The sequence below is a fragment of the Mesitornis unicolor genome, unplaced genomic scaffold, assembly GCF_000695765.1.
Source record: "Mesitornis unicolor isolate BGI_N332 unplaced genomic scaffold, ASM69576v1 scaffold54843, whole genome shotgun sequence".
NCBI lineage: Eukaryota > Metazoa > Chordata > Aves > Mesitornithiformes > Mesitornithidae > Mesitornis > Mesitornis unicolor.
Genome location: NW_010177763.1, coordinates 18,046 through 44,525, shown reverse-complemented (window position 1 = coordinate 44,525; position 26,480 = coordinate 18,046). Strand labels below are relative to the sequence as shown.

General features: G+C 39.9%; 1 protein-coding gene across 1 annotated transcript in view; it reads right to left on the bottom strand.

Annotated features, from left to right (window-relative positions):
- Positions 1-4: 4 nt before the first annotated feature.
- SUSD4 (sushi domain containing 4) overlaps positions 5-26,480 on the bottom strand; it is a gene marked incomplete at its 5' end in the record, with an annotated part of 30,076 nt that continues 3,600 nt past the window's right edge. Inside the window, 6 exons of the mRNA XM_010182189.1 lie at positions 5-668; positions 1,875-2,257; positions 3,918-4,062; positions 4,526-4,717; positions 18,641-18,829; positions 22,328-22,507. Of these exons, the coding sequence (XP_010180491.1) occupies positions 640-668; positions 1,875-2,257; positions 3,918-4,062; positions 4,526-4,717; positions 18,641-18,829; positions 22,328-22,507 (1,118 nt within the window). The remainder of the gene's footprint in view (positions 669-1,874; positions 2,258-3,917; positions 4,063-4,525; positions 4,718-18,640; positions 18,830-22,327; positions 22,508-26,480) is intronic.

Below are 26,480 nucleotides of genomic sequence, written 5' to 3'. Positions count from 1 at the left end.
TATATATATATTTATTTATTTATTTATATATATTTGCTATCGTACATCAAAGTATATATGAATCCCATCATTTCTGTTATATTTTCTGCAGACATGGTCTGAAACAAAATCACCAACAACTAAATCAAAAGCTTCCAGGTTATCATCGGAAAGCCAAAGAGGATCCTTCCTCTTTTCTTTGCATTTCAGTACTAGTGTTTTTTTAAACCTGTAAGGATTCTTCATAAACTAGAGGTCCATAGATCATTTAAAGCAGTCTTTATAAGCAAATTTACATACTTTGACATGCTTTTGTGAGGCAGTTAGTATCAAAATCCAATAGCATTTCTTACAGAACCATATGACTTTCTGCGATGCAGATATACATTTCATTTCTAAAAAGCCACAGTTCTTTTTCTACATCTGCTCTCATCAAATCCCCAGGATTCATTCATAAAACTGCTGCTGTTCCAAATGCTGATGCCGTTATCCCTGCTGTGGATTAAGATGTACACCCAATCTAGTGACATCATTGCGTGGAAGATTGATAAGTAGGAAAATACCCTCCCCAAATCCACGGATAGTCTTTTCTGTCTCTTAAATCCTCATGATTCATGTCACCCAACAGTGCAATGCGACGAAGACACATCTCTGTGTAGGCTAAGGGTCTTCTTCCATCAAAGGAATCTCTAGGGAAAAAAAATAAATAGCATTGATTGCTGATTGTAATTCCCTTTATACTTTGCAGAGTGTCAGTATTAGCAATTCTACAAAACCAGAAATGGATGTTGCAAAAATCTGAACCACACATGTGGTTTCACCAATTCTAGACCCACTTATGCTCTAACACCTATGAAAATTAACCTACTAAAACTACCCAGATTTTTCTAAAAGAAGTTAGGCCCACAAAAACCTAAATGCAAACATCCATTCTACTACATTAATGACTGAAAAAGCATTCAGAAGAGGCAAGGATTTTTACTGGCATTATCATAATTTCTCCCTCCGCTTTCTAGCCGCCCTCTTCCCCTTGTGATACCATTAAAAGTTAACCCCGGCCCTATGAAGCAGGAAGACTTCCCCCACCAAGACCTTCACCCACACTGAATTTAGGACACTGGGCTTCTGCTCTTTGCCTGGTGACACTCAGTGACTGGGGAGAACAGGATCAGAACCATTCCTTCTAAATCTCTGCAAGGAAAGCTATCTGGTTTCCTTAGCACACCATGCAGCTCCATTAGAACTCAATGAAATGGTATAAATGCATGTCCATTTTCAATTTAAATGCAGACAATAATACATGGCAATATCCTTTCTCATACATGTGGGTACGTTCTCTTTATGCTTTGACCCCCATGTCCATGACTTAATGCGAGCATGGCTCAGACTGAGCAGATTGCTGTATGCACAGGCATGCTGAAATTGCTAATAAAGGCTGCTAATTTTGGCTGAGTACGAAAACATGATTTGCTTTCCATTTTAAGGAGAAAATCCTGTTCTTTGCTGTGAAAGCCATAGCATGTGAGTGAGTTGTGAGCATAGGAGCTGAGGAGCAGATGAACAGACCAACACAGGCAAGATGATGGTTGGCTTTGCTTGCTGTACACAGGTGTCTGCTGACATCCCTGTTGATGAGACTTCTGTTATGGGGTCTGGACAGGAACCTTCTGGCCTGCGATTCAAATCCCTTGCACCACAGCTAGCAAGGACATACCACAGACATGAAGCTCTACGACCATGGAGTAGTACGGTTTAAAAAAATGTTCAAATTAAGATGTGGACAAAAACATGGAGAAAGGACGAGCAAGTCAGCTGAGTTTATTCCTGCTCTGACAGGACAAACAAATGATGGCTCCTGTTTATGGACTCACCTATTGCACCTATGCAAGACTCACCATCTGCAATATCGATCCGCAGACTCGTGGACACAACCTCCGCGGCAGTGCTATGGGATATGTCAGTTCGATCTGAAGCAGGAAGTGCTGCCGCTTGACATGCCGGGGATGGGTACAAACTTTGGAGCAGTTCAGAGGAGCCCAACCTACTGTCACAGGTCTCAGGTTCGCTAGGCAGCGTGTCTGTAATCCTGGGGCCAGGGTAAGCGGGAGGGTTCTGATCTTCAGTCTGCAAAATATGTCCATGGTCTGTGGTAGCTGAGTATCCAGGTGCCAGAGCATTCAAGCCACTGCTGACAGCTTCATCGTAGGAAGGCAGCATGACAGGAACACCATCCACCACCACAAAGTCGGGGTCGCCCATGGAACCCTCCTGGTTGCCTCTACATCAAACACAGATGAGTTATCACAGAGAGCAGGAGCACGTCAGAAGTGACTCAGAGCAACTGCTGAACTTAAGTAAACACAGCACTTTTCTAATCATGCAAAATGAAGCTACAGGGTCATTAACATTCACAGAAATGTTTGCTTCACAGATCTGCAAAACTCTGTTCAGGTTGACAGGTGGAATCTGTTACAATCGGAAAAATGAAACCAGTAAAGTGGAGAACAATTTTGAGAAGGGAAGGAAAACAGGTGCTTGGAAGAGAGAAGGAGCACCATTTGCAGTGCTGTGCACAGTAGGGTATCATGGATATAAGATCACAGATGTAGTTCACCAGTCAGAAGTGTCTGAACCCCTGCAAAGATGTGTGCAAAGCAAAAAAGTGTTTGCAGCCCATGTGAACAGGCACTGAGCTGACGACTGCTGGATGCCAGGGCTTTGGTGGCCAGATCTGTGGCCCCCTTCAGGTCTTACTTTCAGAGAATGAAAGCTTCCTTAACCCATACTGAGCTGCTTTCTTTTTTAAGTAAAACTTTTTGATTATTTGGGAAGGTCTGTTAAGCCCTAAAGTATCTGTTTAGTAGCCAGTTACATCACAGTAGAGTCCTAGCAGGAAGGGACTGGTCCCAGGTACCTTTAGAGCATGAAAACATCTGAAAAGGAGAGGTCAGAAAGCCATTTCAATGAGCTATACAAGTATGGACTATAAAGCTATCTATAGGGCAACCCATTACCCTAAAGCTCTTCCTATTTATATATGTACACGTATAGTACTCCTCATATACTGCATAGATGCACATATATATGCATATAAGTTTACACATTGCTTATATAATCTGTATAGTTTTATGTACACATTTCTTTAACGTTAAGATCACTAAGTTCTTTCTGCTGCATATATTTACTGACACACAGCTTTTTCACCCCCGTTTTCTGCCCATGGTAGAGTAAAGACACAAGAAAAAGCATGCGCAGGAGAGAGGAAGTCACACAGTGAAGGTCCACAGCAAGCTGAGCAGACTGAAAACTAGAAACAAGTCTAAACCCAGATGCAGTATGAGCTTTGCCTAAAACTCGGCATGCCTGCCTATGTTTTTCCAGATGTAAGGTAATAATAATAATACCCACCTACCTGTCTCATGAGGAGTGCTGTGAGAATCAATGACTCATTGCTGCACAGTATTTTATGGAAATAAAGATGTTTATGAATTGTAATGAAAATCATACTCATGAAGGGAAAGCAAACTTTTAATAGAAATTTGTCCATAGAGAAAAAGAAAATCTTTCTTAAAACTTACATTACTAAGTCTACAGTAGTTAAAAAATTAATTCCCCCAGCACCTGAAAATGAGTATTTAAAAATACTGTCAGCTATTTTTACATGCTGAAGCAGCAATTCTCAGCAGCAGACCTGTAGTTACTCCTAAAGTGAATCTGGCAAACTTTGCCTTTTCTCTTAGTTGCAGAAAGAGCTACTGTGGGTTTCTGAGTGCCCTTCCACGTTGGTGTCTTGGAGACTTCTGCTCAGAGCAGAATAAGAAGTTATCTGCAAGGCTGGTGAGCTGCTCCATCTCCTCAGTGAGGAGTGCTGAATGTAAAAACTGAACCAAGGCCCAATCTTAAAAAAGAAAAAAAGAAAAAAAGAAAAGAGTACCAACCTTGGAAGGAAATGTGTCTTAAATTTGGTCTGGAACATCCTGGCTAAAATAACCAGCAGCAGTACTAATAAAACGCTGGTAGCAGTAAACGCCACTATTTTCCATGTAGTCAGGAGGGTCTCCTGTGTATTTGGCCAGGTTTGTTCTGTAACAAAAGGCAATACAGGAGTTGTGCTTGATTATTACCGTTATTATTATTGTATTAATACTTCAACAATTCTCAGAAATGCAGTTAGGACATCTTTTATATGTATTTTGTAAAAACACATATGAACCCATGCCATATACTAAAAGCAGCCTCCATATTAAGCTGCCCTGTGGGCTGGACCTTGCTTTTCCCCCTTGAACCTTTTTTATACATGCAATCATGACCTTAGCTTATATACCTATAAAAATATCCAGATGTTAAAAAATACATTTGAAGAGCTAATGACTGAAATGGTTTAGGATCATTCAGGATCTCAGAAATAAAAATACATTGTATTTCATAGCATCTTAAAGTCAATGTTCATCCATTAACTATGAAACAGATATTCACCAGGCATTACAGACCAACACATGTGCCCTAAAAAAAGAGGGCAGAAGTAATGCCATTGCTGCTCCCTTACCTGTTTTGACACAGTATACTTGGTAGGAGGGGAACCACTCCCCGTACTGGCAGGTGATGTACTTGTAGTCGTTGGTGAGGGTGTAACCAGGATCACAGTAAAACTCCACCACCGTCCCGTGGTTGTAACGCTCACAAGGCCGTGGGTGGCAGATGTAGTCTCCATGGCTCACCATTGGAGGTAGTGGACAAACTTGGGCAAATAAGCAAAGAGAAAAGGAGAAAGATATTAACGCCAGCAACCAACAGCTGGGTAGCTTCAGTGTGTCAAAATACATAGGGCATACTTCGGGCTCTCTTTCATCCTCCCTGCAGTTTTGGGCTTAATCTCAGTGGTACCAGACCACTGCTGCTGGGAGGTCAGGTGCACACACCTCCCATAGGGCAACATATGCCAGAGGGGTCACTTTCGGCTTTCACCAACACCAGTGAGCTCTGCTGTCACCTGCTTGTTTAAAGGCCTGAGAGATGGGATCTGGGAAGCTCCTCATCCTCTGGAGGATGGGGAGGGCAAGAGGAAGACAAAAGGGGACACATATGCCTCAAAGATGGCTTTATGGGGATGGAGGGGGACAGTCAAAATAAGGAGAATCCCTCTCCTTATGAAACATCTCGAATTCAGCTGTAACATCCTATTTTTTGTTTCATTAGCATAATTAAATGGTCATAGGTACTAACTAAGTTCCTAAATATCCCCTTTTAAAAGTAAGCTTGCCATCAACTGTGTTGCAAGAGATGAACAGCACACAATGTTGCTTAAGCAATTAATAGTCTGTGCCACTGGAATATTACTAAGTTGAGCTTAAACTCTACCGGTGTTATCTGTGTTTTGTTATCTCTGAACAGCCTTACTGATCTCACTGGGACCACTGGTGGAGTGAGGTCTTAAATATAACAGAGGTTGAGCCTGTGTTAATTAAGTGCAGTGGTTTACATAAGGTTAGGTAAATAAGAGAGAATTGCAATATAAACATGTTGAGCTTTTATTGTAGGCTCTGAAATGAGAAGAAACGTCCTCTCACATGGCTGGGTAGATGAACTCAATGGAGAGCCAAGGGAACACTCTCTAGGAAACAGCAGTGAGTAAAGCAACTCGCAAGCAGTATTTTTGTAAGAGAGGAAACTTTTCCACTGAGTGTTAGCTGATTACTATTTTCTTAAGTGCTCCTACCACAAAACCCTACGAAGTGTAATGATGTCTCAGATGGCTACATACTGACCCAAAAAGGGCTGAAATTACTGGATGGATTGTGTTATTTCCCTGCAGAGGCGGTAAGTAACTGGCTCAGTGCCCCATCTACAGGCTGTTCCCTCACTTCATGCTGCCCTTATGCAGGCAAGACCTACTGCATTGATTTAAATAATGAAAATGTCATCTCTTGAAAGAAGACTCTTCCCAGAAATTACAATTCAGCTGCTTCTCTGAATCTTGTTACATGAATAATGCATTTCATAAAAAAAATACACAAGATATTAAATGAATCTTCAAGAGAGGCTGATTACAATGTGCAGCAATGTCTATTCCCTATCCCCTGGAGACATAGTTTTGTTTGCATTTTCACTGGCAAGGCTTAATAATAACTTGAAATCAGAGCAAGTAATTCACATAAAAATTCACATCCTGAATACTCTGCATACTTTTCAAAGTGTTTCGGCCCATGAGAAAGAGGAATGCTCTACTGGGAAGTCAACTCAAGATCAAAAACAATTTTCTTAAGACAGGGGCAAAGGTGTCAGTAGGAAATAGTAGAAAAGCACCTTTTGTCCATGTCAGGGACCATTCTTCTATTAAAAAAGAAAATCGTCAGTGAAAGCAAAAATTCTGGCCTGCCATAAGGAAATCTGGTATATTTTTATTATCTACATTTAGAGCATGAGAATGAAGGGACACAGCAACTGAAACTTCTTTGCAAGTGAGTTTTGCCAAGCTACGACAGGCTGCAAGAGATGTGAGGACAGGCTGCAAGAGATGTGAGGATGCCCACCACCTTTCTAGCGAGGAGCAAAGGAGAGCACATCTCATAATGAAGAACCACCACTCAGAGAAACAAATGTCTCCTCTCCCGCAATGTACCTGCTGCCTCCTCCCCAACCTCTCAGAGTCATCGAGGGCCAAAGCAGCCTGCTGAATGAAAAAAGCCTCAGTGCTCAATGTGGATCAGCTCAGGAATGACACATTTTCAGGCAGATTAGAAACAATACACTGTGGGTACAACCCAGATACGGAGCTGTCAGTCTGTTTACAAATGGAAACATATTTTATAAAACCTGAAAAAAAAAGTATTAAACACCCTTACAGACAACAGATGCAATGGAGCTTGTTTTAAAAATGAGGGTGTTGAGCTCAAATGAAACAGCACTTCCTTGCTACATCAGCTGGACTCTTGAGTTTCAGGGGTTTTCATCTGCTTGGGATATCCCTCAACACCTCCTGTGAATTTTATGTTCATCCAGTTTCAGGATCCCTCAACATTTGCACAGGCAAACTGGCCCCCACGTACAATCAGTAATGCTCAGGTTTGGAGCCTCTTTTCCCAAATCAAATCAAATAGAATGAGATATATCACAACCAAGCAAAAATGAACTCATTTTGAGCTCTGGGCAGTTAGTCATATGCCCAGTACCTTTCTCAACTTGCTCCATTCCCATGATTATCCTGGCCCAAGATCCTTTAAAGTCAATGGCAGAACAGCCATGAAGTGGCCTTAGATTTGATGACAGAAAAGCAAGACTATGAAAATCTGGAAGGCTGCTGAACACTCTTGTTTGGACAGGGTCAGAAGACCTGACAGGGTCAGACCCCTTATTGCTGGTATTTACTTAGCATTATGCTGGATACTGTTGTAAGATACTGGTGACACAGATTAAATGCGCCAGATCAAATACAGATGAAAACTCAGGGAGCAAACCTAAGCCCACTGAAGTGTCTCAGGAAAATTAACATTTTAGCATTCCCAGTGATCAATCCTAATTGTATTTCAAAATTACAGCCATAGACGTCAGGCAAATTAATGAAACTCACATTAAAAAAATAACCACAAACTGATTAAAATAGAATTGTGTCTGTCAAGTACATTCTCACTGTCAAAGCCGACAGCAGTATGAATTATAAATAATCATAGAAACAAGTGGATTCTTCAGGAAGGTCTCACAGCTTTAAAAAAGCCCTAGGTGCTGTTCTTAAATAGGATACCAAATCTTTACTACCCAATAGCTTTCAGCATCTTCACTTTATATATGGCTTTTGAGACCTTAATGCACTAATTACAACATCCAGCATGGATAATCCAGTAGCACTTCTGATGATCAACATTAAAAGGCCACATGTGTGTCCTTAACTTTGGAGCTGGTCAGAGGCATGGACATAATTCAGGCAGTGTCTGCTGGTGGTTCTGCAGCACGTGATCCTGTCTCCACATCTGTCTTTGTACAGCAATTGGCCACAGACTGTAAGGGGACTTACAGGAACTTTACAGCTCAGCACTCTCAGCTGAAAAGCTGAATCGTTTATCAGAAAGAAAGAAGTTTATATGGCACACAAATCCCTTCCAGGATGCTCAAGATGCCTGTTACTCAAGGAAGCTGAAGGGAGAAATTCCTGGTTGTATTTGATGGACTTCCCCGTCTGCTCTTAGGAACGGCTGGAGCAAAGGGCTCTCCTCTGAGATCAGCTATGGGCTTTCTGCTCTGGTTTTAATGAAGGATTAGCGCTCTTGGGAAATGCTTAAAACCTGAGGAGCTGAGCCTTGTGTTACAAACACTGTCACACACCAGCTTGGAGCAGAGGCAAAGGCAGGGGCCACAGGGACATCCCTTGGACCAGTGTCCCTGTGAGTGTGATGCAGGCTAAGGGCACTCACTGCCTAGACACTGGAGGAATAAATGGGGTTCACCCACTAATTCTTTCTTACCCATTCATTACGGTCAAGAAGCTGTTTAAACTCTGCCCAGAGGATGCAGCAGTAATTATGCACTGTTGACACTGGAACTGTAGGAGGGAGGGAAGATTTTTTTGACATTAGCATATCCTCAATTAACACTGATGGCACTGAATAAAGATGTCACATCACTTTTTGAAAGCCACTGGTAGAGAGATAACATTGGAGCTACAGATATTTACAGCACTCAAAACCTTCGTTTTTTAATTTACTAGGAGGTAAATTATTCAGGTTTTGCTCAGCTCTTGTATGTGAGCCAAAAAGAAAAGCAAAAGTCTTGAAATACAGGGCACTTACTTATAAAAAAGGAGGAGAAATAAGCAAGAAGCTTATTTTCCACCTTTGATTTTTTTTGCATAGTCTGTTTTTTTCTCTAGCTACTGGTCTGCCTTTCATGTAGGACACTAGTTGCTTGGTTAGCTGGGTTAGCAGGAAAACCCAGTGTAAGGGCTTTGGCAGAGGGATGGACAGGGTTAGTGACATTTGCACCTAATAAAAAATAACACTACTTCCAAAGACACTGTCAATGCCTGCTCACCATGCAGAGTGAGAAAAGATTAAGATGAAGCTTCATGGTGAGAAAGACACAGATAAAAACCTGCCAGTTCCAATGTGCAGGGAAAACACTGGTGTGTCTTGCCAGATAGTAATCAGAGAGGTGGACACACTGGGTGCGCACAAACTAGAAGAGAGTAAGAGCTTCTCCTGACCCTCACCTGTTGTTCTTGGACATATCAGGACACTAATTAACACCAGAAATCTCCGCTCCTGTCATTTGGCTACTGCATTCCCACTAATGTTTAATTCAAGGCATCAGACCGCAGCTATACACGTCCCAGCAGACCCTTCCCATCTAAGGTGGCCTGGTCCCCACCTGAGGGTTACTGGCTGGCCCCCAGGGCCTCAGTAGGGATCCTTTTCCATATATTGCCTTTGTACAAACACATGTACAAAAAAAGTAGCTGTTAGCTGTGGATTTTTAAACTCTAAAGACACTATACTGTTTAAAGAGTTTACCAATTTATTTGTTAGCCAAAAAGATCTCAAGACGAAAACTGGTAGACAAAAATTGGTATTTCTAGTGCAATATCAGTAGGGAAATGTATGGGGGAAAGGAGAGTGGGTGGCCAACAGAAAGAAGAGGAGGCAAAGGTAATTACTTTTGCACTTGAAGTACTAAAAATTGGATTTTTCTATCCTATACTTAGATTTCAATTTATAGTAATGCAAAAAAAAGTATTTTAATTCTAAAACTGCAAAACAAAAATTCCCATTAAATTGTCCAGAATGGTAAGTAGGATGGAAGAAGAACTGTTGGACTCAACCACTCATATCCAGTTAAGAGCCTGAAGAAGAAATTACGATGTTTCATAAAGGGAAGGCAGTAGCAAACCCAGCTGCTTTAAAATAAGCCCTGTCAAAACATCTCAGTCTAGTACAGCTGCTTAACGAGAATTTATTTCTAATGACACTCTTTGGAAATGTAAGCAGAACAGGAAGCATTACTAAAGTAACTTTTCATTACTTGTGAATATCAGCTTAACAATATCCTAATGATATGTTCCTATAACAAATGGTGCCGGCATTGTGAAGGGAGACTTACTGAATATTATAGCTGTACTGGAACAAGTAAAAAAAAACTCTGAGGCCATTGAATTTGTGCTTTTAAAGTGAAGACATGTATTGAGGAACTTTTCTGATTACTCATTCCCACAGCAAAACAACAGCACCAATAGTAATATCAGAATAGTAATTTTAGTGGAAACAGCTAAGTGAGCACTAATGTATAAAGTAACTCCTATTAAACCTGACAGTAGAGATGACTGAAAGTAACAAAGATACAAGCTACTTGCTTTGAACTCTGAAGTTGCCAGTAAATTCATTTCTTGAAAGCCTGCAGCAAGAATTATTAAAAACATTGCATTCTTAGCCAATAATTTCCAAATTCGTTTCAATCTTAACCTTTCTCAATTACTTAACCTTCACAATGCCACTTACATGTTTTCCTCTGCAAAGTCACCTAACTGTTAACCAACTTCTGGACCATTCAGCAAGTCAATGTTCAAGCAGCCAGGTACAAACACATCTCAGGTCTCATGGCTCTAAACTGCTTGCTCTGCCCCCAGACAACCACCCCTGGGTCATTCTGTACCAGCTACAATAGCGAGGTAAGCCTTTTGGTATGCACACAGTGAGAAGCACTTTTCACCTTCTATGAAGTGTGAAATGAATGGAATAATTAAGTTTTTAATGAAAAGCTGATTCTCTGGTCTAGCTTTGACAAACACCATCTTGCTGAGAATTCTTGTCACTGACACTGGCTGTATGAGCCCAAATGAAACAGTATAAAACTAGTTTCAAGCCTATTTTAATAATAGTTTAACATTAGCTGATCCCTAAATGGAAATAGAAGGTGATCTACAATCACTTATCATACACAGAGCTTCCTTGTTAATGAAGTTACAAATTACAGAGCCCATTTTGCAGTTCCAGCAGCATCACACCAACTTCACCCTCATCCTCAACAATCCTGCTAATCCCAGCAGAGAAACCTGTGAAACATTGATCTTAATGCCAAAGTCTTCAGTTTCAAATGCATTTCACAACAGACACAGGATGAAACACACCCCAAGTGATCTTTCTCCTATAAATTATAAGTTAAAAAGCGGAACTGTCATTTAAACTACAAAAAATTGATGACGAGTTTGCACCAATAGAGACCTAGGAGTCCTTTTAGCAAGAGGCCCATAATTATCTTTAAGGAAGTATTTATACTCATTATTCACATGGGATTGTGTGGAACACTGTGGTCTCATTTACAGCAGATCATTTTTAGGTTTCCTTATCACTTGCTTCTAGTTTTGTTTCTTCCTTTTCTCATGAGTGATTGACTTTATGATCAGTAATGGTCTTTTTAGGACTTTGAGAAGCAGACGCTGGGGACTGCATAGACCTAACAAGAAGGAATCAGAGAGCTTCAAAATAAGTCAAGGTTTGGGTATTTGACAGGAATCACAGGACAACCCCAGACCTGGAAAAGGTCAAAGTGCTTAAAAGGAGAATGGAGGTGGAGGAGGAAGAGCTGCTGGGAAGCTGGCTAAGAAAACCAGACAGATAAAAGCATGACAGGGATATCTTAAGAAGCCAGTGCTCACTGTGAGCTGCACTTACCAGTGTTTTTATGTTATTCTAATTCCTCTACCTTTAATAGCTTTTTCCTCTTTGTTTATAAGCAAGCATCTCTTGAGCCTGCGTGGTGTCAGCTGCACCACTCACCAGGGATCGGCAGGGAGAAGCAATGCTGGAATAGGCGAGCTGTGTTCCAGGGCTCAGCTGCAGTCTGAGAAAATTCAAATTCAACTATACCACCTGAGAGAAGGGAAAGCACAAGGTCCCATTCCCAATGAAGTGCTACTGGGGGAAAAAAAAGTGGGGAGGAAAACCAGCAGGTGATCTTAGCACTGTAATACCACAAACCAGCTTACAAGGCTAGGAAGGCGCAGAAGAGTATCAGTTTCTGTTATTTATGTTTAGTTATCAAGTGCCTGCCTACACTGATTCGTGAAACTGCCACCCTTTAAATATTGGTTTTTATCTCTGGAAGTGAACAAGCCTACGCAGCGAGGATACTTCCTAATGCACAGAGTCGGTAGCTACGGTTCCCTCTATTTGCAGAAGATGTTCTGTGATTGCACTGTGCAGCCAAATTTAATGAATGTGTCCATAAAGCACAGAGATATTTGATTTCAAGGTAGACAATGTAGTGTACTTTTTCCTTCCGAGGAGCCCTGCCAGATGCAGTTAAAGATTAATATTATAAAACAGCCCTCAGGGAGAAATTTTGTCTGCTTTCTCCCACATAATCCTCAGCATATTTAAAGCACCATGGATAAAACATTACATGCATCTGGCAGATAATGTGGGACTTTGGGGCAGAAATTATGGCTCCATAAAAAAGTTGGGATGTCTGGCTGATTCTGGAAATGGTAAGGAGTTTCTGAAAGGTACACAGGTGATGGAGCAGGTGTAAAACAATGATTTACTGTGACAGTCCTGTGCATCAAGCAGAAACAGAAGACATAAAACAAACAGATCACAAATTGTTGTTCTGTTGCTTTCTTGAAAATCTATAAGCAGTGGAGAAGGCATCTATTTCAATCACAGCCAAGATCAAAGATTTCTGCAATGCAAAAAAGAAGCAGTCACTTAGAAATACAATGGTATTTATCTTCTTCAAACTATGTCTTCAACTTGGAGACTGTTTCCTAAACATCCTCATCCCTCATAACAAGAGCTGTAAAAAGCCCACTTTTATGTATCATTCTGTCTCAAAATGTGGTCTGTTTTTCTTTCTGTTTCATTTTGCAATACACCTGCAGGAGTTAAGAGATTGGATGATTATTAAGTGGTATGTCCACAGAAGAACATGATTTGCCTGCCTAGTATTTTGTGTCACTGTGGTCCTTCTGAATTCAATTTTTTCCATGCCTCATCAGCTGTAGGTAAAGGTGTAGAGATGAATTTCAGCATTTTTCAACAGCACAAAAATCCAGATATTCCAAGTCACTATAAGCAGCTCCTTGAAGTGTTCAACTTCCACACTCACACAGGGTGGCTGGATGTGTATCATTTTTGCACTCCTGGGCGATGAACAAATTAACTGTCTGCAGTGCAGAAACATGCAGAATTATTGAATGACTTTTTAAAAGGAAAACTGTCCTTTAAAACTTCTTCATCACACTTGCTTTCTATAATTTAATCACACTACTGGCCTATTTCATCCTTTGGCCATCAGGCTAAAGGTGTCACCGATGTAAAGGTGTTGCCCAAGTAAAGGTGCTTACAAGTATTCTTCTCTGCTGCTATTTGAGCATTTCCTGCTAGTTGTCCTTCCTGAGTTTCACAAGTATTGCTGTAGGCAGTGAGTTTATTCTGAAACACTGCTCTATTTAGAGCTATTAAAACCAAAGCTATCAGTGTGTCTTATGTTAACACTAACTCAGTTAACTTGGATGACCTCTTTGGCAGTCGAGCAGTATTTAATTTATCCTCTCTCCTGCCTGCAAGCTGAGTAGGTGTAAACATCGAACAGAATCCTGGTATTTACCTCTCTTAATTTCTTAATACCTCAGTTTCACAACTTGCTTGTATTGCTGCTCTCTGCTCCCTCTACCAATTTTTTATATGTTGGAGATCTGCTGCATCAACATTATCTTCCCCAAGGACACGCATCAGTCTGTCATGTTGGAATTTATCTAAAGCCGCCTCAATGTCAACAAAGAGACACAGAGAAATCCATTCATACCAATGTGCAATATCTCAGGCTTAGGATTGCTTACTTTAGTCTGACTCCTGAACATAAACTAATTACAGGCTGACTTGGATAATTTTTTTAAGTGTATTGCTGTATGCTCTATCAAAAATTTAAAATATTTTGAGGGCACAGTTTATAAAATGTATAGCTCGGTGTCAGTCACTGTTCAGGCCATTAGCAATTCTTACATAAGAATGAAGATTTTTGAAGCTTTCTTTCAAAGTATCCTGCATGTAATTGGCTAGAAAATTTAAGCTACTTTGTTTTGAAATATTAAGTGGCTATGATATTTCACCCGTAATATCATCTCCTTCCCATGCTCTTTCATGCTCTTTACTTCCTAGGTTTTCTGTCAGAATTATCAGACCCTCTCTCTGAGTGCCTGTCCTCAGGTTTATGTGAAGAATCATTTTAAGGCCCTGTCCTGTATTTGTGCCTTTCTTTCCAGAATATGTTTTTATTTGTAGCATATTTTGCTGGTTTTAATTTTCATATCACTAACCCTCTTTTATTCTTCAGAAATTTCCTGGAGCACCAGGTAGGGTTTTTTGGGGTTCCCTTGCAATTCTTTTGGCTTTGTTGTGCAATTTTCTTAATTCCTTCCTTCTCCTATCTTTCTCCCATAGTTTCTATAATTTTCAAGATCCTTTCTGTAACTGGTGGTTGCTTAGCATTGTGTTTTTTCAGCTCCCCTCACAATGAGGTGGTTTTATATACCAGAGTTCTGAAATGCCTTCAGTTTTCTTCTGTGCTTTTTCTCTCTTCTACTCATTGAATCTCCACTTTGAAGTCTGTTCCTTATGTTTGTTTCATTTTAATTTTAAATCTACCTTCAAAAATTCGAAATATTTTGTATTTTACATTCTTTGAAGCTTAACCTCAGCTAGGGAATCTGTTGAACCTTGCATGTAGAATGAAGTTTTGATATTACAATATATCTGATTTCCTGCAGGGCTGGCTCTTCTGTTCCGCTGGGATAACGCTGAAACCAGACATTCCAGGTAATAGGATCATGTCTGTTGTGCGCAAATTCAGTCAACCTGTTTTGCGTTTTACTCTTAAATACAAAGCTGGGAATTCTCAATTACACTACCCATACAAATGCTTTATATTCTAGCATAAGCACTATAACCAAATTCTTCCAGAATTTCCTCTCTTTGCCTGCTTCCCACCCCAGTTCTTTGTAAGAGCTATTCCTTGTGTCTTCTTGGAAGTCTTCAAGAGGGCATGAAAGATTAAAATACAGAGTCCAGATGGCAAGGTGTGTAATTATACGCAGATCATATTCCCAAAGTAATAATGGCCAGCTTCTTTGTTTTGTTTTATTTTGTTTTGTTTTGGTTTGTTAATTTCTCCAAAACCTGTGTAATGTCTTTATTCACCTTAAAGTATCATATCATAAACATTTCCTAGTTCTACATGTTTCATTACACAGACTTCCATACCAGTATGTTTTCAAGTGTTTGCTCTCCACCAATGTTTTTGGAAGTCACCTGATTTTACAATTAATGTTTATACCCCATGTGATAATTTTCAGTTTAAGGGTTTTTCCACCCATCTTTTGCATATCTGATTTTACCGAAGACAATCAGTAACTTACATTAATTTCTACAGATGGATGATTAAGCCCAAATTGGTAATTTAAAAATCATATGAATTTTTTTAAAAAAGTATTTTCCTTAGATTTTCACATATCCTTGGAAGTGTCTAGCGAGTTTCAGTACAAAAGAAAGTTTAAAAGACTTCTGCATAATTATGGAATTCCACTAGCAAAAAGGATATTAAGAATGTTAAAGATGTGAATAGAGGACTTAAAGGAGAAGAAAATTCAGTGTTAAGATGCTTCATCTTATCCTCTAAATGACTGTAAAATTTTCTAGCACTGGTAAAACACCACCATTTCCTCCACTGTCATCCTCAGATATAGCTGAGCCATTTCAGCTGAAGCTTCCCAAATGATTCAGCTTGAGGCAAACACTCCAAAAATCAATCTGAATGTTTTAAATTTGGCAAAGATACAAGCATTTAAGAAGGGTCCTTATACCAGTAAATACTTGGCAATCTGAGCCAGAGGCATCCTTATTTTCCCGAGCTGTAACAGCTTCCCTGATCAGATGCAAACAGCTGCTTCTGAGAAGCCACTGTGTAACTGCAGCGTTGGCTGCACTTCAGTACCAGGTAAAACAATTTTTATGCACTGCTGTGACTAAAGCAACAGTGAGCTTAATTAACAGAAAAATCTTCTACCCTATCAGCAAAAATTAGTCTCTTGCCAGAGCTCGAGGAAGCTTTGTGCTTGGCAATATTGAGAATAAGACTGGACTGAGCATCAGAAAGTGTGCTGTACGATGGGAGCTGAGTGGTCCCCAATAGAACTATTTATTTAAATGGAAGTACAAAGCCTTCATTCAGAATTTATTGGGCCTAACAAAGAGGGAAAAATTCACAAGTTTGCCATATAACATTTGTGTTATATACACACATTCAAGAAATGTACACACACATTCAAGAAATTCTTTCCATGAAGGCTTCAACAAGAACATATATCAAAATGAGAAAGCTGTAAGCAGCATTGTTTATAGCAGAATAAAAGCTGTGAAATGGTTTACTATAGCTTCCTAAGAACCAGTTGCTTTTAATCATTGCCATATTAAAATACTGAGCCAGAAATGTCATTAGAATAAATTTTGAATTGATCATGGAAATAAATAAATGGAATGAATTTGTTCTTTGCAGATTTCCTCTGTGAAAATTACTGCTTGGCAAGATTATACCTCACAGGTAAAAGGAATGCTGAAAAATGAACCTGACATCAGTATGCAAGGTCCAGAATAAAAAATATGCAGGGAGGGAGTTCTGTCCGCTAATTAAGAGCAGTGGATTGTAACAAGATTCCTGGAGACTGGCACTCCTTGCATAAATCACTTGAAAAAACATTGTAAAATGAGGGCACCTCAAGTTGATTTACTTTATCTGGATTTATTTTGAAGTTCGCTGAGCAGCAGCTGAAGCATCCCTATGAGAGAGTTCACAAGGGGAGTTGCCAGGGGTAACCTTTTAGTGATGCTGCTCTCTCTTCTGCCCCGACAGGAGCAGGGACAGCCCCAGAGCTGAGGAGAACCTGCTCTAGCAAGCGCTATGCTCTAAACTTCAGTCTCCTGTGGTTTGCTCAACACATGCACAGATGGGACGCCAACATGAAATCACCGGTTTTAACATTTAAAGAAAGTAATAAGGAAGTGATTAAAAGGGAGCCTGGATCTAAATCAAAACTCAGTAGGCCTCGCAGATGGCCCAGACCCAGTGGCTGGCACACACTGATCCCCCCATCACAGATCATCATAGCTGACTGGGGATGATAACTCCTGACATGTTATTTAAAATGGAGAACTGTCAGGGCAGCAGTTCTTATCTCATGTTTTAAATTATCAAGAAAAAAGAGCCTCTCCATGATCTTGTAATACAAGCAATAAACAACAAGCACATGAGTTTTCTCAGGTATTACGATAGGACCTGGAATGCTCACCTGTGTTAAGTGAGGGTCAGACAACTTTTTCTGCTTCATACATTTGAGTTTCTGTATTTTAATGCTCTTATTTTCTGGAGAACTGTCATTTTTATCAAAACAGTTATACTGTTTGGATTAAGTCTAACAGGGCCCTTCTGATTTTTTAAAATGTTTTTTTCCATGCTATAAACAACAACAAAGAAAACTTCCAAAAATGCCTTACATAGAACTGATTTGGGATTAATCTTTTGTGGTGTGCTAAATTAAAAAAAAACAAAACACATCATTTTGTTATGTCATTCCAAAATTGCAAAGGCATTCTTGAATTTTGGAACTTGAATTCTCAGTTAAAAATAAGGATAATTTTATTATTTCTGTGCAGTGTATTACTTTGTTGATGCTGTTGGCAAATTTCTGCACTTCTAGAATGCTTATCATTTAGCTCAGTGACAAGAGCATCACATATGAATTCCTGTAACTGCTTTTAGCTAAATTCTACATATAGATAGCTTCCTTACAGGCTTGAAATGGAATGAAAATGTAGGCTTTTTAGGGGAATGAAATGCAGAGGATGTATTTGGATTCTGCTGACTTCCTAGGGTGTTTCATTCAAGATGCAGTATGAAGATGGAGGAAGGTAGTTCACAAGGTTTTGACAGTGTATGGAGCAATCCATTCAGTATCTTTGTTTTAAATGTATAGGATGCAAATATAAATGCACTACAATATACTCCATGCCAGCACTGCAGCTATAGTCACAGATTATTCCTTTTGGCTTGGTCTGATTTACCTCTGTTTCACACTGAATAGTTTTTATCTTCCTAATCAATAAATTAGCTCAGCCACTTTAGTTGCAAATCCTTCTTTAAGGTTAACTACTATGAGAGACAATGAATATTCAAGTGTGCAGCACTGTGTAGCACTGAATAATGTTTGCAGCTGGCAGAGCCCAAACTAAGAGTTTCTATGGAGTATTTTTTAGTTTCTCATGGAAATCTACCCATGTCTATAGAAACTCTGACCATCTGCGTGTGAATATGAGTTCCATAACTTTCTCAGCATTTTCATCAGAAAAGCTGCAAAGAATTTACATTTAAGGGCAAAGCAATCACCACTGTTAAGAGCTTCCCCTCTTGCTCTCAGGACACCAAGAGAGCAACCATTAGTTAGGAAACACCAAAAGCTAACAGTGCAGTGAACCACCTCAGGTTGCACACAACAAAACCCAGGTACACTCCACATGGCCTGTGGAAACATTGCAAACAGCATAACCATGGTTATAGCCCTGAGTTAAAGTCATACAGAGCATGCTGATTTTGCAAAATTGAAAGAAAAACAAAGAGTAAAGACATTTACCTTCCACATCAAGGCACCTAGGTGGGCTATCTGACCAGATAAGGTTATACATGCACTCAAGGAACTCTGCCCCTTCTAGTTTATATCCAGGAAAGCACTGATAATGCACCACTGTTCCTACGGGGAAGGAGGACTCGAACTCAGATACGTTAATGTAACTATGAGGAAGAACCAATGGCCTCAGGCAACCTGCAAATTAAGAAGAGGGAGGTATCTTTTATTATAAGGTGTTTGTCTCAGTCATCTTCACACATCTTGGTTGTAATTCCTAAATTGAGGAGTGCAGTACTTTTCATCTTCTCTACTATGAATGGCATTTCTGCACGATCTCTCTCAGATACATGCGCCTCATTATCCTGTTTCAAACTGTTTTATAGTTTAGTCCGCACACTTTTATAGCATGGGATTCACTCTCAGCAAATCCAGGAAAGGTTTACTAAAAATGACAGTATTTCATTTCACAAGCATTCACTGGTTTAGCAGACAGCAATTGATTTTTGAGGTAGAATCTGTAATAAATAAAGATTGTCATTTATATAAACCATGAGTTTTATTCCTCCTCTTAAAACTGACAGGCATGTAAACCATCTTTAAAATTAAAACTGCTCCTATGACAAAGTGCATGCAACTGTAAAAGATTTGCAGACAGAATTAATGATTTTGAAATTCCAGTTTGAGAAAGTCTAAAGGGACGTGACTTCCTAGGAGCAGTCTCAGATTAGGTTATGAAAAACTGAAGGTTCCTGTTATCACCAGAAATTGTAAATGCAGTCTTGGAGTATGCTCTACTTCTGAGGGATGTGTACCATGGATGGTACCGAGCAGTGACACCTAAATGATCACCAACCGTATCTGATGCAAGAAAGGGGAAGAAGCAGCAATGAATTTAATAGATGACATGACTTTATAACATGTCATTGACATACATTCAGAGCCTGGTTTGAGCTGATATTTAGATAAAAGTTGGTACTAGAGAAAAAAAAAATCCTCATGGCCTTAGAAATGACTCTCCGGGTAATACTTAATACTGTTGATTTTTTAATTTGCAATAATGCAGAGGAAAGATGATTAGTAATCAGGGAATTAAAAATAATATTATAAAGTTATGAGACTAATAGGAGCTGCATTATGGCAATCCATAAATAGGTCTCTTGCCACTACTAGGAATTTGTGAAAGATGTTCATAGACCACTCATAATTTTCAGCCTGAGGGGGAAATTAAAATCAGTCTCTGAACTTCTTGCAAGATGCTGGCATCTGAAAGAAGAAGTGTTGGCAGCAATTCAAGAGGTTATTTCCTTGCAATGGTCTTTTGAGAGAGAGGGACGAAAGCAAAAGAAAACAGCAGAAAAATGCTTGAAAGCTTTTTCCAGCACCTTGTGCTATCAGAGCAATGGTATGGATAGCTTTTTTACTAACTGGTTATCTCTCTGCTCAGATAAAGCTTCAAGCATCCTATCTACTGGCTACTGCTTGCACCCCTGATCTAGTCTGCCCCACACACAGCATAGCGGTTCCTGCAGCCTCTAGTGAGACAGAAAGAAAGAGTGCAGACTGCCTGAGCAAGACCAAACTTACTCTCCTCTGAACTGCATCAGGGAAAATTTGGTCCTGCTGGCTGAGAATTTTAATGTTCACTGGGTTTCTTGTAATGCAGGACAGAGATTTACTTGAATTTGTATGAGAGCCAAGTGTTTATGAAAATCACTAGAACTCCAAACACCTCAAACTGCTTGAAAACTTCATTTTGACATTTTTTTGCTAAATAATTCATATCATTCCACGTCAGTAATTATCATGATTATCTTGTGGCAAAAATAGTTTGATGTTGGATTCTTATACGCTCTACAGTCCTTTCACACTGCTCTGCCAGAAAAAAGGCAGCTTAGTGTCATGAGACTCCTCTGCCTGTTGTAATCAAAGGGCCCTAGAAATGTAATTGACAGCCTACCTAGTGCAAGTAGACAAGTGCCTTTGATACTATTAGTGATTGACATAGGAAAAAGAAAATTCCAGAGTCAATTTTGTAACAGTATAATAGAATTTGGCAAAATATGGCAGATGCTTGAATCTGAACTGCCTATTCCCTATCTGTCTGGTAGCTACAGCACTTAGCTCTTGTGCAATCAATTTCTTAACTTCTATTAGCACTACTTTTATTTTTAAAAGCAGTTAATATTGAATATTGATAGCAGCAATTGATTGTGCTTCACAGTATAAATACAGCAACAGAAGAAAGCAACAAGCCAAGGGGTACTTTTGCTTACCCAGTTAATACCAGCTCTCACAAAACTTCCTCCTGGATCTTTGGCAAATACAATACCTGCAAATTAATCTTTTGGGTATTCATCTCACTCAACTGCAAAAGTCTCAATCTACCTTCATTAGATATGAGGTGTACCCACTACAAAGAATGGGCTATATACTTCATATTGCCACACACTATGCCATTGCTGATAAGATACCATAAAACTAGTGCTCACTTTTTAAAGTATGTGAAAACTCCCCTTTTCTTTTGGCTGTCTTCAGGTACACTGAAATAGCCCTAAATTTCTCCATGCCTGTGCCACAGTCTATGACAAGACCTTGAGACACAGTTTAATGTGCCCTAAACTGAGGGTCCTAGCCGTGGAGACCCATACAAAGTAAGCTCCTGTAACTTCTGACTCTGGCCCCCATTCACCTCATCACTTCACAGCAGAAGCGCCAAGCCCTGCCTTTCGTGTCTCACCTTGCCACCATCACTCCCGAGAAGTGTCCCAGCTTCCCTGCCTGCCTGCCCTGACTGCAAATTGATGTGATGGTGTAATTAAGCGCCTACACAGAACTGTCAGCTTTAGGAGACAACAGATGGGTTTGAGGAAAGTTAATACTAACGCAGTCTTCTCCTTAGCAAAAGCAAATAAAATCTCTCAATGCTGTTCAGCTGGTCAAGCTTGTTACCAACAAGTCAATGGTACTAATAAAGACTTAAAGCCAAGTCAATGGTACTAACACAGGTGTGTTAGAAACATAAAAGTAACAGCAGCCCAGGGTTATTGAGTTTCACTAAAGCTGGCTTACCCCCTCCCATTTCTCACAGTCCAAGTGAAGCTAGGATCCCATGCTACCAATACCACTAGTTCTAATGGCTTTTCAGGCCAAAATAATTCCTGTGCACACTCTGAATTTTCAGTCAATACCTGTGGGTTTAATGGACTGTGAACTCGATCAGCAACTCTGCTGAAAACTATGATAGAAGAAGAGGTACCAGCTTCTCTCCTCTACCCCTGCCCACTGTGCAAGGCAAAGAAAAGTAAATTACAAACAGAAGCTTAAATCTTTCCAGAAATTAACTGGTGCAAAAATGGCAGTTGCCCATCAGATCTTTTCCTGAACTTGTGGCTGATTTAATGCTGATTTTTTTTCTTGTAAAATGCAATATATCTGTGTCAGATTTTAGACTAGCAACCAAAAAGCAATACTTAAAGTAGCATTTTAAGTATGGATAAGTTCATAAAGTGGCATCTTCTTTCCTGCAGAGAGCAACAGGGAAGAGAAATCAAAAAACCTTAACAGCAGCACTATTCAAATACTGTATAGTGGGACTTATCAGATCACTGACATCCTTACAACTCTAGAAAAAAATACTGACAAACTATCACAAGGTGCATGAGCTATAAAAGAGGATGTGCTGGTGTACTAAACCTTGACAAATGGGCAGATTATCCCATGTTCCATCGTCTTGACATATTGAAACCATGTTGTCTAAGTCAGGGTAACGGATCTGGAATCCTTCATGACAGCTGATTATTAACTTATCGCCAGTCCTGTATGTCTTGTTATGAATCTCTGCATCTTCAACATGTGGAACAAGGCAATCTGTGACTTCATGGAAAAAAAAAAGTAACTTAATTAAAAAAACATGGCTAGCTATTCAATAATCAGGCTCTTAAGCAAAAGTTATCAGTTAATGTAAGTGCTTTGCTTAAACCGTTTGGAAAATACATGCATTTCAATAAGTATGTCCTTTCCCTAGTTAACCATCGGTTACAAAGTCTATAGCAATGTAGTAGAAGGTGATGTGCTGCAATAATGGATCATTCCCCCAGACTTTTTTAAACAAACAAAATTAAGAGCGTTTAGGAAGACTGTTTTCAACTTTGTCCTTCCATTCGGCATGTGTGCAAATTACACCTCACAGTCTGTCTATCCCGAAATCCCATGTGAAGGCAGAGTCTTTGACAGCACTAAGGACAGGACAAAAGAAAAGATAAAATACAGATATGGCATGAGGAACACAGAAAAACTGCAGTTTTAGCAGAGAGACAGACGAAAATCAGGTACATTTACAAGGGTTTATTCAGCTCCACAGAATTCATTATGAGAATGTCTTCACATTAATCTCATCAATTCTGTTGTAAATCAGGTAATTTTATGCGCCTGAATTCTTACGCCTTAGAGAGCATGATTTTTAAGGCCCCGAGCAGCATCTCAAGTGCTTGTAGAAGACTCTCAACAAGGGAAATGACTGCAAACCTCTAGTGATATACAGGCATGGGCTACATTACCTGTCTGAGACACATGCATTGGACAGTCTCATATCTCAGTGTACATACCAGAGCCAAAGACACCAAAATACCAAATAAAACCCAGAAGATTAAAAAATGAAAGAAGCTGTGGAAAGAAGGGGTGAGGCAGGGTAAGAATCCCTCTGCTAATACTCAGTAATTAAGAGACAAGCCAAGAAGATATGAAGGAATAGTCCAGATGACTCAAAGTTCATCTTCCTCATAAATGCAAAGTGAGACTAAACAGCAAAGAGGAAAAGATTAAATACTGGGAAAATAGAATCAAAATTATCTGTTTGTCTGTCAGCAGTAAATCCATGACAGAGATGATGATCAAAGCTTCCAGGCATCAAAACCCACAAAGTTTTTCAAATAAAAATAAGACAGCAAAAATATTATAAGCCTGTTTTATGTTGTTTATTTTTTCCAACACTTCTACCACAAGAGACAATTATCCTCATTTAGGAATGCAATATTTATTTAAAAAATAAGTTGTTTCAGAAGTCCCTTGAGACTTGCATAAAAGAGAAAGTTTATACGACTTTAATGGGTAATCCTCGCAAAACAGGAAGAGGCAACTCTAGGTTTGTATTTTGCAATTAATTGTGAGCATGCACAAAGTAAAGTGATAGCAACAGCTTGCTTATTTGCTCAGAAGCACAACTAGAAGCAAGATAACTGTCATTTAGCATAGCACATGCAAACTATTAAGAACAAATGTATTTTGTAATGTATTTATTTATTTAGGCAAACTAGAGGATCTATTATTCTAAAACTCCATCATTAATTTTTACTAATACGAATTGGAAGAGTGTTGCTTCCCCAGTTAAAACATAGTTTCCTTTGTACCTTCCCATTATAGAGATGTTTTCTAAAATACGGTGTACTTAGCTAACTTCTAGTGTGGGGCCTGGATATGTTATTGGTCAAAAATTCTCCCATTTTTCTTGTTCCTTTTAGCTCGCTGTCTGCTGCTGCAGGTACCTCCTGCTGCCTGCAACAGGAAGGGCTGGCAGGTGGTCTGAGAGCCTGCAGCACAATGTTTTATTAGAAGTTATTAATTTATAAATGACCAAGTCTGGGAGGATGCGCACCCTAACAGAAGGTTATAATATGCACTGGGCTGAGGATGTAGATACTGCCTTTGAAGACTGGACAATTTTTTCTCTCTCTCTCTCTGGCAAGTTAATCAGCAGAGGATGCCTCACAAGAACTGCCTGATGCTAAGCCTTTAATACTGTCATGAAGGGGCTGCCCTGGGCACCCCTGAGGATGGGATGAGATAGATGGAGATCCTGCTCTGCGACCATGCAGGAGGAGGTCGGAGATGGATGCCAGAAGATAATGTCAATTAACAGCTCACTTTCTTGGCATAACAGCTTGCTTTCTGTTGCTATACAAATAAAAGAGGTGTGTATACATACACTGCAGTAAAATATGAGATTCCACTTTCAAAGCAGGGGAAATTGATTCTGTAACAATGATCTATCACAGCACCTCCATCCCCATTATTCCAAGTAACAGCTATAGATTGAATCATTTTAATCGAGTAGATGTTGGCAGAGAACAGCGATAAGTTGCTCATCGTACCATCCTTCACCTGTGACATCCTGGCTGACTTTGATAACAGGCCTATTACAAGCCCCAGCTAAACACAAGACCAATGGACCACAGTATTACAGCTCTTTTCCCTGATGCCTTGCATGCAGATGCTTTCCCGCTGGCTAAATTTGTATTGTTTAGCACTTAGTCAGGCATAAATCGCAGGAGCCGCTTCTCCACAAACAACTGGATTAGCTGGCACAAATTCTGCTTGGAAAAGCTGAGAATAAGTGACTGGATTTTAAAATGTCCCGTCCTAGGAAATAAACTGCTTTATTTTAAGTACTTTTCAGCAAATCTGTGGAAGCTGCTAAACCATTTAAGGCAATACACAGTCTTTAGCCGTCATTGAATAGCAGTGGCTATCATTTACACTCCTTTCCGGCAGTTTTACATGATCTGCTTAAATCTACCGTGTGAATATTAAAACGGGTCAGCCAAAAGAACACCCTAGTTAGGAACACATTTCTTATCTTGCAGAGGCACAAAGAGGTGGGGTACAGCTGGTGCAAGGGCTCATCTTGACCTAACTTTCATGAAGCTGCAGCTTTGTACATGAGCAGTTGTTGGCTTTAGCAAACCAAGCGTGTCCCCCTTCACAGAAAGATTGATCTGAAGAGCAAAATTTGTTAAACACTATAGTCATAGTGCTTTAGTTTATGTGCAAACCATGCATTATCTCTCAGAACTGTTTCTTCCAACCCATGGGGAAGGAGGACCATCCTCCCTCCTCCCAAGAGCACCTGGACCATAAAGGGGACTCAGAAGGAAGGCATGACCTGGACACTATGGAGACAGCCACACCATCCATGGGTACCAGCTGGTTTGGCATGGCTTGTGTCTATTGCAGGTAAACTCTTGCTTTCCAAAAATTGTCCCTCGTCCATGCTAATCCAGAAGGTGCTCGTAGGAATTGCTTGGGGAGTACTACCTGACATTGGCCAAAACCAAATCAGGGACCCTTCTAACACTGTAACATTATGTGCAATTGAAGAACAGTGCACCGGCCCATGGCACTGTTTCGTTAACTAGTCTGTATGTAAACTCCAATGCAGAGGTCCAGTGCTCCTGTGTGTCTCACTGTGGAGCGGTCTCTGAATTAACCTTGACTACAATTAGCCACAACACTGACAGGCTGCAACATAGCTTAACAGGGAGAGAGGATGAAAGGAGTATCACGAAGAATGGGTTGAATGCAGGGACAGCTCATCTGGACCCTGTGCTCTTAAAAACAGACATTTAAGATCGATACTGTCTCTTCCTTTTTTACTGGTGTTAAATCCATAGTACTGTGTTAGTAGGATAGTTCTGTGGATGGCGAGCAATATTTCAGTGCCTACTAAATAACACCTGCTCTTTATTGTTTTCGCTTGTATTACAACAGTGCACAGAGACTTCGCCTAAGATCTGTGACCATTGTGCTAAGCACAGGTTACAAACATCCTATAGTGCTTGTAACCAGGCTTAACAATCAGCAAACACTGGGCAAGACAGATAAGAGATAGAGAAAGAACAATATTTCAGTCATCTCACAGATCCAGGGACAAAGAGAAATGAGTGCTAAATGTCATACAAGAAAACTAGCCAAACCATGCTCTAGTCCACTACTTTTACTGCAGGTTTATCATCCCTGTCAGTGGGAGAATGAGGCACTGAGGACATCTCGAAGGCATCTGCCTCCAGAAGCA